This window comes from Camelus bactrianus, chromosome 10 (genome assembly GCF_048773025.1).
Source record: "Camelus bactrianus isolate YW-2024 breed Bactrian camel chromosome 10, ASM4877302v1, whole genome shotgun sequence".
NCBI classification, from domain to species: domain Eukaryota; kingdom Metazoa; phylum Chordata; class Mammalia; order Artiodactyla; family Camelidae; genus Camelus; species Camelus bactrianus.
Window position 1 is genome coordinate 45,710,889 of NC_133548.1, and position 10,334 is coordinate 45,721,222.

A 10,334-nucleotide genomic window follows, 5' to 3' on the forward strand; every position below is an offset into this window, starting at 1 on the left:
AGAATGCATGGAAGTAAAAGAGATAAAGTATAGAAAATAACTAACTGCTCCTTCTCCCACAAGCTGTATTGCATCTATCACTTGAAAGAACTTTTATTTACTAGGTATCTGTAAATTCCAAAAATTCTAATTCAATATGTCATTTTAGCTTTTTCATTTGTTAAAACTGGAGAACAGATTAATCTCTGTGTCTTTTGAAGGATAATTACAAACATAGACTGAAGAGTAAAGAAAGGGGAAAAAGAGAAGTAAACAATATATATTTTAAAAGAATTTTCTAGAGAACTATATGATGAACAATATATATCTAGCAATTTGAAATAATTTCTTCCATGTATGTGGCTATAATTTCATAGAATAGATGTTGAATGTTGTATTGTTTTCTAATGGAATCAAACTGAAGAATTGTTGTTTATCCACATAAAGGAGTAGGACTAATAATATATAAATAAAAATTAATATTAAATGAATCTCTAAAAAAACAAAGAAGCAGACATGAATCAGTGTGAAGACTGTAATTTTTAGTGTTATGTCTGCTCCATTTTCTAGAGAAATTTTGATAGAGGTGTAGTGTATTTTTTAAAAGCGGCAATATCCTGGAGTCCACTGACTGCTAAAATTGAGGTCATGCATTCCCATTTTCTTATAGTTCATAGTCAGTACTACCAAGTTACCAAGGTCTCATGTGTTGAGTTGGCCTCATTCATTAGGTGACATGGAAATGAGTATCAAGACACAAGATCTGAAATCTCTTATCAGACAACAACACTGAAATAATCCTTTATTGCCCAGATACCAAGGACTTACTTTCTCCTTTAGCTTATTGTCACTACCTTCCCAACTCTGTTAGCCATTTCTCTTTATTTAAAAATATATAACCTAAGATCTATGAGCATTTTTATGCTTTGGATCTGTAAAAATTTTTTTTTTTAATCTTGTGCTTTGAAACTTTTTACCTCCCCTGGCTTATTAGCTTTGGGAACGCACACCCATAATTAAACACATGAAGACTAACATCTCTGGATTCACCAATACTGTTTATAATTCAGATATGGGGAGAGTGTGAAGTTTTCCATTTTGGAGAACTGGAAATATTTGGTCATCTTTTTCCTGACTTCTTACTAGATGCCCAAGCTGAACATATCTTATTACTGGGGTAGAATTTAAACTTCAGGACATTTTTCCAAGTAATTCATTAGCTTATTGGTTAAGGATCAAGCTAACTCCAGGTTTTGGAGGTAGACTGCCAGGGATGAAGTTCAGTATCGTGTGCTTGGCTAATTTTACTGCTGTTTAATTCCTCTTCACCTCAGTTTCCTAATATTTACAAATGAATGATAATAGTACCTATCTCATATGGTTGTGTGAGGACTAAATAAGACATGTGAAAAACATCAGTGTAGTGGCACAGAGGAAACACCCTAAATGTTAATTATTTTTATTTTTCCCCAGTGATTATAATTTCCTATGTTTTCCAACTTTTGTTTGTTTAAAAATGCTTTAAGAAATGCCCATTACATCTTATTCAATGCCTCTACAACTGTGTAATATTTGTATTTTAATATTTATATAATGAATATATTTGATTTTATTCCCTCTTAGCTACATACTGCTAAATCAAACAACTCCTCGAGAAAAAAAATTTTTTTTCTTTTTCTATAGAGTATGTTGCTTATTGGTATGTTGTACATTGATGACTTTATTAAAGCTTCTGGAAAATAATATAATGTTATTGGAGTTACAATAGTTACAAGAATATAGTAATCACCTTCATTTCTTCTGTTGATACAGTCATTTAATCATCCATTCGTTTATTTGTAACACATGTTCAATTAATACCTTTTAAACTGAATTAGATTTATTTGGACTAATTTTAATAACACTCAAATTTATTCTTCTAGAATTATTAAGTAATTCTCTTTTTTCTTTCTTTTCCTTAAAGAAATTTGTATGAAAAATTCATAATTAAGTTATTTAGAATCCTTTGATTTGGTATATATGTGGCAAACATTGTAAACTAATTTACTCGTCTTCTATGAGTACAAGGTTTCTGTGGCTTTCTCTGACTGCTCAGGATCTCCTTTCTCTTGTTTTATCATGCGAATTAAGGATATGGGATCAAATTAGGGTTCTATAGACTAAATTATAAAGACAACAGGCTGTATCATGCTTGATGGCACTTACATGCTCTCATACATGCTATTCTTTCTTCCTCAAATACCTTTTCTGCTAGATATCACTGTCATAACCTTCCCACTCCTATTTAAGGAACAGCTCAGTATACAATTGAAAGAAGCCTCTTAATGTTTCTCTTTGCTAAATTATATTTATATGTTAATAACAAGGAATAACAAGGATCTATCTATCAATATCATCACTCATTTTTAGCATTAGGATGGAATATAACTAAAGGTCATTTCACTGGTGACTTTTGTGTGTATGTTAAAATATACATAAAATAAAATGTGTCATTTTAACTATTTTCAAGTATAGAGTTCAGTGGCATTAGTACATTCATATTGTTGTGCAACCATCCCTACCGTCCTGAAGTGGGAGGAAAAGGGGCAGGGCACAACCGCTGAAGGAGTGACACAGCAATTGAGGGCAGGACAAACTGGTTAGAACCAAGATAGTGGAAGATTTGACTCCCAGTGGGCTTTAAGCCTCATGGCATACCCATGGGTACCATGACAGTTTCTAGGCTGACCATAAAAGGTAAAAAAGTAGACAGGGGCAGGGGGAGCATTTCCTGGAAATCCTTGCCTCTTCCCCAAAGTAGATGGAATAATTCTCCTACTTGTTAGCATATGAAATTACCGAGCCCATAAAACCTAACAACTCCACACCTCGTGGTAGCTCACTCTCTTGCCTTCTGAGATGGCCTGCACTATCTCTATGGAGTGTGTATCTACTTCTACTTCAAACTAAACACTCCACTCCACACCTCTCGGTTTCTTTCCCTCTCACCTTTCTGAAATGGCCCACATTCTGCCTATGGAGTGTGTATCTATCTACTAAGCCATTTTCCCTTCTGAGTGAGATAGACCCCACTCTCTGTGAAGTGTGTATCTCTCTAAATAAACTTGCTTTCACTTTACCGTGCTTTGCTCTTGAATTCTTTCCTGTGTGAGGCAAGAACCTATTCTTCCACAACAGTACTTTTCCAGAGCTTTTTTACCTTCCCCAGTTCACACTCCATATCCATGAAACACTAACTCCCAATTCTCTCTTACCCACATTCTCTGGCAACTATCATTCTCTTGGGCAGTTAGAATAAGTGGGGGCACTGGACAGAGAAGGTGGAGGAGAAGAAGGATGGCCTGGAAGTTGGCAATATGCCCACCTGCAGCATAAGGGGCTTTACATTCTCTTAATGAGTTCTAGCAAGTAACTGGGTGGGACAGCTGCAACTGCACCATAGCAACAATGACGTAACTGGACATGACCCAATGCTCATTGTAATATAATTAGCATTGCAATTTAGTTCCCCCTGTTGACTTTCCTTTCTTCATCATGGGTAAGAACATGCGCAAAAGGGGATAGGAATGACTAAGCACTCCGGGGCAAGAGCCGTCAATCAACAGACTGGCTCTAAGCAAGGGTGTAAGACAGAAGGGACAAAGACTGCCATTCTTTCTTGGATCAGCCCACCTTCTGCTCTTGGAGGGGTACTTTTGCTTTGCTAATAAAATCTTTAAAATCTTAACTACACAATGCTTTTGTCTCCCATCTGAATTCTTCTCTTTTGGGCAATACAAGAACCAAGGTCTTCCCCTTTTGGGGTAACAATTCTACTACTGTCTTTATGAATTTGGGTTACTCTAGGTACCTCATATAAGTGGAATCATTCAGTATTTGTCCTCATGTGACTATTTCATTTAGCATACTATCAAGGTTCACCATGTTGCAGCATATGTTAGAATTCTTTTCCTTCTTAACATTATATATAGCTTATCCATTCATCTGTGAATGGACACTTGGGTTCCATCATTTTGGCTTCCACCTTTTGGTTATTGTGAATAATGCTGCTGTGAACTTGTGGGGTACAAATATCTGTTTCAGTCCTTCTTTTCACTTCTTTTGGATATATACCCAGGATTGGAATTGTGGAATTGATGGATCATATGCTAATTCTACTGCCATGCCTTTTCACACAGCAGCTGCTTCATTTTACATTCCTACTAGCTTGTGCAAGGGTTCTAATTTTTCCACATCCACACCAACAGTTGTTATTTCCTTTTCTTATTTTTTTCCTCCCTTCCTTCTTTCCTTCCTTCCTTCCTTTCTTCCTTTCTTTTTCCTTTCATTCTTTCTTTTTTATAATAGCTATCCTAATGGGCGTGATGTGGTACCTCATTATGGTTTTGATTTGTTATTTCCCTAATAATTAATGATGCTAAGCATCTTTTTATGTATTTATTGACCATTTGAAAATATTCTTTGGACAAATGTCCATTCAAGTCCTTTGCCTATTTTTTAAAAACAATCTTTTTTGTTATTGAAGTTTAAGAGCTCTTTCTAAATTTTAGAAATTAATTGCTTTTTGGATATGGCTTGCTGATATTTTCTCTGATTTTCTGGCTACCTGTTTACTCTGGTGATAGTGTCCTTCGATGCACAAAAGTTTTTCATTTTGGTGAAGTCCAGTTTCTTTATTTTCACTTTTGTTGCCTTTGTTTTGGTGTTATATCCAAGAAATCATGTCAAATCCAATGTCATGATTTTTTTTCTTATTTTTTTCTAAGACTTTTATAGTTTTACCTCTTACATTTAGGCCTTTGATCCATTTTGAGTAATTTTTTATGTTGTAAGATGAGTCAAACTTCATTCCTTTCCATGTGGATATCTAGTTTTCCCAACCTTGTTTGTTGAAAAGACTATCATTTCCCCATTAAATTGTCTTGGCATCCTTATAGACATTATTTAACCATATATGTGAGAGTTTATTTTGGGGCTCTTTATTCAGTTCCATTGATCTGTATGTCTGTCTTTATGACTATACTATATGGGTATGATTATCATAGCTTTGTAGTAAGATTTGCAATCAGGAAGTGTGAAACATACAACTTTGTTTTTTCCTTCTTCAAGATTATTTTTGGATATTTGGGGTCCCTTGAGATTTCAGATGAGTTTCAGATTGGATTTTTCTATTTCTGCAAAAAATATCATTGCAGCTTTGATAAGAGATTGCATTGAATCTGTATATTGCTTTGTCTAGTATTGGCACATTAACAATATTAAATCTTGTAACCCATAAACCACAGGATATTTTTCCACTTATTTGTGTCTTCTTATTTCTTTCAGAATTTTTACAGGTTTTATTGTACAAATTTTCATCTCTTTGTTTAAATTTATGCCTATTTTACTCATTTTGATGCTATTGTAAATGGAATTATTTTTGTAATTTTCTTTTCAGATTGTCTATTAGTGTACAGAAATGCAACTGATTTTTTGTATGTTAACTTGTATCCTGCAGTTTTGTTCAACTTGTTTATTAAGTCTAGGGGGTGTGTGTGTGTGTGTGTGTGTGTGCGAGAGAGAGACAGACAGACAGATTTACATATAAAATCATGTTATCTGTAAACAAAGAGAATACTTCTTCCACCCAAATTTGGATACTTTTTATTTCTTTTTCTTATCTAATTGCTCTGTCTCAGACTTCCAATACCATGTTTAATACAAACAGTGAAAGTGGGCATTCTTGTCTTGTTTATGATCATAAAGAAAAAGCCTTCAGTGTTTCACGATTGAGTACAAAGTTAGTTGTGTTTCATATGTGGCCAGCCTTTATTATGTTGAGGTTACTGGTGTGTTTTGCTTATTCCCTTTCTAATATTTAAAAAAATGATAACTAGGAAGATAATGCTCTTTCTATTAATACTATTTCTTTCTTTCAAAGTCACTAGTCCTATGTTATTATGAAAAGCATTTGTGTTAGTCATAATCTAACCAGGAAACAGCACTTGTGTATTTAGTCAGGACATTTTTAATACAAGTAATTGTTTACACAAATTATAGAACTTCTGAGAAGCCAAAATGTTTGACAGTGAAGACTCCCAGATATCAGAAATAACAAGAGACCACACCAACTCAAGGCCAGCAAAACAGAGAGGCACTAGTAGTTTATCATATCACAGAGATAAGAGTCTCCTGGGTGAAGCTAAGACCATGGAAATCCCTTCTGGCAGAATTTGGAACCATAGAGTAGATGCAGTTGAGGTAAGTGAGAAATAGGGAGAAATATTTGGCTTTTCCTTGCTCTTTTCTAATATTTTCCTTTCAATGTCCCTACTGAAAAAAACTCAGCAAAAGTATAGATGATCTGTGATTCCTGAGAAATATGGCTGGTAAAAGTCCACCCCTCTTGAAATACAGAGCAGAAGAGAAGAATGAGGAGGAACATATCTGTAGAAAAGCATATCCAATCTTTGTATAAAATCCCAACCAAAGCACAAATAATGATGCTTCCATACATGGAGATAATGCATACCCTTTCCTTGCAACAAATAAGTTCAGGGTGATGCAGGAGTAGGAACATGACTACATAATGTCCTGGAGCTTTAATTGTTTTTCAGAAGTAAATCTAATTTGGGTGAGTTACTTAACAGTATCTTGAGGCATGTGGGGATATTAATCTGATGACCCCGATTGATTCATAAAATTGTCCCTCCATGATATCTTCCACTGCCAGCTCTCATCATGTAGATTGTAAGAAAGCATTTAGTTCACTGCACTTGCACATGCTTCACGTACAATAAATTTACTATCTCACAACCTGTAGTGGAGATCATCTCCTATTGATTTCTAAGCTCAGAGCTCAGATAGCATGGAGACCACAAGATAGCAAATTGTGCTTGAAGACACTGGGAGAGATTAGTGAAACTGCCTATGATCAGACAGCATTCTCATGAGCGGCTGTATCTAGGCACCTGCTATAGATATAGCCATATTATGTTAAGCCTCAGGCTGAGCAATGAGACCATCTAGTTGTAGAGGTAAGATAATCAGATTATAGGCAGGAGAATTGTGGCTGAGGTAGGAAGGGAGAATTCAGTGCTTTCACAAGAAAGGAATGGTAGAGCCTAGGATGAAGGTTCTAGTAGTGAAGACTTAGCCCATGAAGTTGTCTGAAAGATGGCTCAACTTCTTAACTTGATAAAAAATAATGTAAAAGAAAGATTAACTTAAATATTTAAGCTGAAATAATTTTTTTATTAACCTATCCGTAGAATTTAGTCCTGAACTATATTGATCAAAACCTTATTTTTGATGAAACTTTGTTTTATTCAGACTAAACAGATGCCTCATATTATATAAGCTTAGCATACATTGATATTTGAACAAAGTAATGATTTATCAATTTAAAATAATTCAGTATTGTTAGAATACCTTTCCAAATTAATTGTTCAAACTTCTGAGGCAGGCTTTCCCTAAGCTGGTATCTGGGAGCCAGAGTTGCATTTAAATGTTTACTTGGAAAGCAAAAATCAGTGTCAAGTGCATTGTGTGACTAAAGAATATATTATATACTTTCTGGAAGAGTTTTATTGATCATTCACAGTAGAGCACAAATATCTAGTAACCTGAACACCCATGTTTTCCAGACTGAGTCATTTGTTCTATTGGCGTATCTTTGCAAAATGATGATTTTTTATCATTCATTGTGGATGATTTTATGCAGATGAGTCTTGTCTTTATCAACTCAATGACTCTTCATTCAGTGTAAGACCCATTTTATTCACATTTCTTCATTGCCTTAATTGTTCTTTACTATTTCCCTGGTCTCCTTTTCCTTATATCTACAAGCCGTATCAGTGGGAGTAGGGTTAGAGGGGTTAAATATACAAATGGCTGATCTCATCCATGATGGTTGGACTTTTAGTTTTTTGACTGTTTCAGATGGTAGAAAATTATATCTCCATACTTAGCAATATATCAACTACTATCTCTGTAATGCTATATAATATTACTAAAATGTATCTAACCAACTGGACAACAGTTCCTGAAAAAAAAGGCAAGGAGAGATGGAGAAAAAGAGAAAGAAAGAGAGAGAGTACCTTTGTACAATTTTTTCTTACCCCCCCAAAGCATGGTGTATTTGATGAGTTGAAAGATTGTATTACTGAAGGATTCATTCAATAGCTAGTTGTGTGTTACTGGTTGTCAACATCTCTCCCAGACTATAATAATGAAATAAATTGGTCTTCATATGTTTGTAATCTTTGTGATTTTTAATTTGGATAGGACCGTGGAATAGCCATTGTCTGGATAATGGTAGGCTACAACAGGACAAGTCTTCAACTTACCACCTTCCTACTGCTTGGCATTCCAGGGTTGGAGGCTGCCCACATATGGATCTCCATCCCTTTCTGTCTGATCTACCTGCTATCATTGATGGGAAACATCATCCTCTTATTAACTGTCAAGACAGATTGCAAACTGCATGAACCTATGTACCTCTTTCTGTGCATGCTTTCAGTTGCTGATTTGATGCTTACTTCTTCCACACTTCCCAAAATACTCAGTCTCTTCTGGTTCAATGACAGAGAGATCTACTTTGAAGCCTGCCTTACTCAGATGTATTTTATACATTCTCTGTATACTATGGAATCTGGATTTATCTTGGCCATGGCTTTTGACCGTTATGTAGCCATCTGCCACCCACTGAGACATTCCACTATCTTAACACCTGCAGTGATTGTAGGCTTGGGTTTGCTCATTGTCTTCAGAGGAACTGTACTCCTCAGTCCACACCCTTTCCTACTGAGGTGGCTTTCCTACTGCAAAACTAATGTCATCTCCCATACTTACTGTGAGTTTATGGCCCTGATAAAGCTGGTTTGCACTGAGACTAAGATTCATAGAGCCTACAGCCTAATTGTGGCATTCTTGACAGGGGATTGGATTTCATTTTGATCATCTGTTCCTATGTCCTTATTCTTCTCACTGTCTTTAGTCTCCCATCCAAAGCAGCTCGCCTCAAGACCCTGAGTACCTGTGTCTCCCATGTATGGGTCATTTTGGTGTTTTATACACCGGCCTTTTTCTCTTTTCTCACTCATAGGTTTGGTCACCACATTGCTCCACATATCCACATTTTTATAGCCAATATATACCTTCTTATTCCACCCATGATGAATCCTATTATTTATGGTGTTAAAACCAAAAGAATCAGGGAGGGATTCTTTAAGTCCCTAATGATCAAATGTATTTGACTTTACAAGATTTGTGATTCTCCAGATCATCAGCAAAGATTAGGGTTTTATTAAACAGAGAATGTTGAAAATGAATCAGCATTACCTTGAAGTGGAAGACCTTTCAGCTAAATCTTGGATTCATATAGGCTAGAAAGCTTTGTAAGTGTATTCATTTCAGTGAGCAATAGCAAATATAGAAGATACATAGGAATAATTTCTGTTTTAATAACATCTAATTTATCTTCTATTGTTATGTGTATCAGGCTTTTTTATGTCATAGCTAAGAAATTTATTGCCTAGCTTTGGGTTATGAAGAGTTTTCTCCCATAAATTTTTCTAAAACTATGTTGCATAAGGTATGGAATTTAGGTTGAGTTTCATCTGTGATACAGAGATAATAATCCATAATTCATGATTATGAATTTGAGTCTTAAATAAGATAATGTACATTAATCCATTAATAATTTTGAACATAATTGAATCTATTTCCCCTTTATGTAACAAAGTTTTCTAATGTCTACTTTACCTTCTGAATCAAATATAGTAAGTTAAAAAAAAAAAGTAATACCCAAATAGTCATATAAATGTAAAAATAGCAGCATATATACTTGTGCATGATGATACTAGGTGACACAATAAAGTTGTCAGGTTCTTACACCTATACATAGATTCACCATAAATACGAAGTTTATAAATACCAATGAATCGGTGTATTTTACTGATTACTCAAATGCCATGAGAAATGTTATTATTGCTGTTAGTGATGTAATTTTCAAAAATGTTAATAATTTCTGGTAATTATCTTAACATACATTTCTAAAATATCTGGTGTATGTTTGCATGTTAAAACTATAGAAAGATAATTTCGGATTATTAGTAAAGCAAAATGAATAATCTTAACTCACAATAGTAAATACAAACAAAGTGAAATTCTACATTCAGAACATTACAGCTTTTGTTTTTTTCTTAACTACACAATGTCCAGTTGCATATCTGAAATTCCTCTCATACACAGAGCATTTTGTGGCAGGTGGGGAGGTTGGGAGGAATTATTTTATCTATTGCAGGAGGTTTCTTTATGGTTTATAGTCACTAAATCCAGCAATGCCTACAAAATGCTATCACAATAATAACAAA

At 34.7% G+C, this 10,334-nt stretch overlaps 1 protein-coding gene across 1 annotated transcript; it reads left to right on the forward strand.

The window, feature by feature from the left end:
* Positions 1 to 8,271: 8,271 nt before the first annotated feature.
* On the forward strand, positions 8,272 to 9,215 carry LOC105068560 (olfactory receptor 52K2-like). The gene is given in 2 exon segments (XM_010954435.2): positions 8,272 to 8,899; positions 8,902 to 9,215. Coding segments are annotated over 2 exon segments (942 nt in total).
* The last annotated feature ends 1,119 nt before the right edge of the window (positions 9,216 to 10,334 follow it).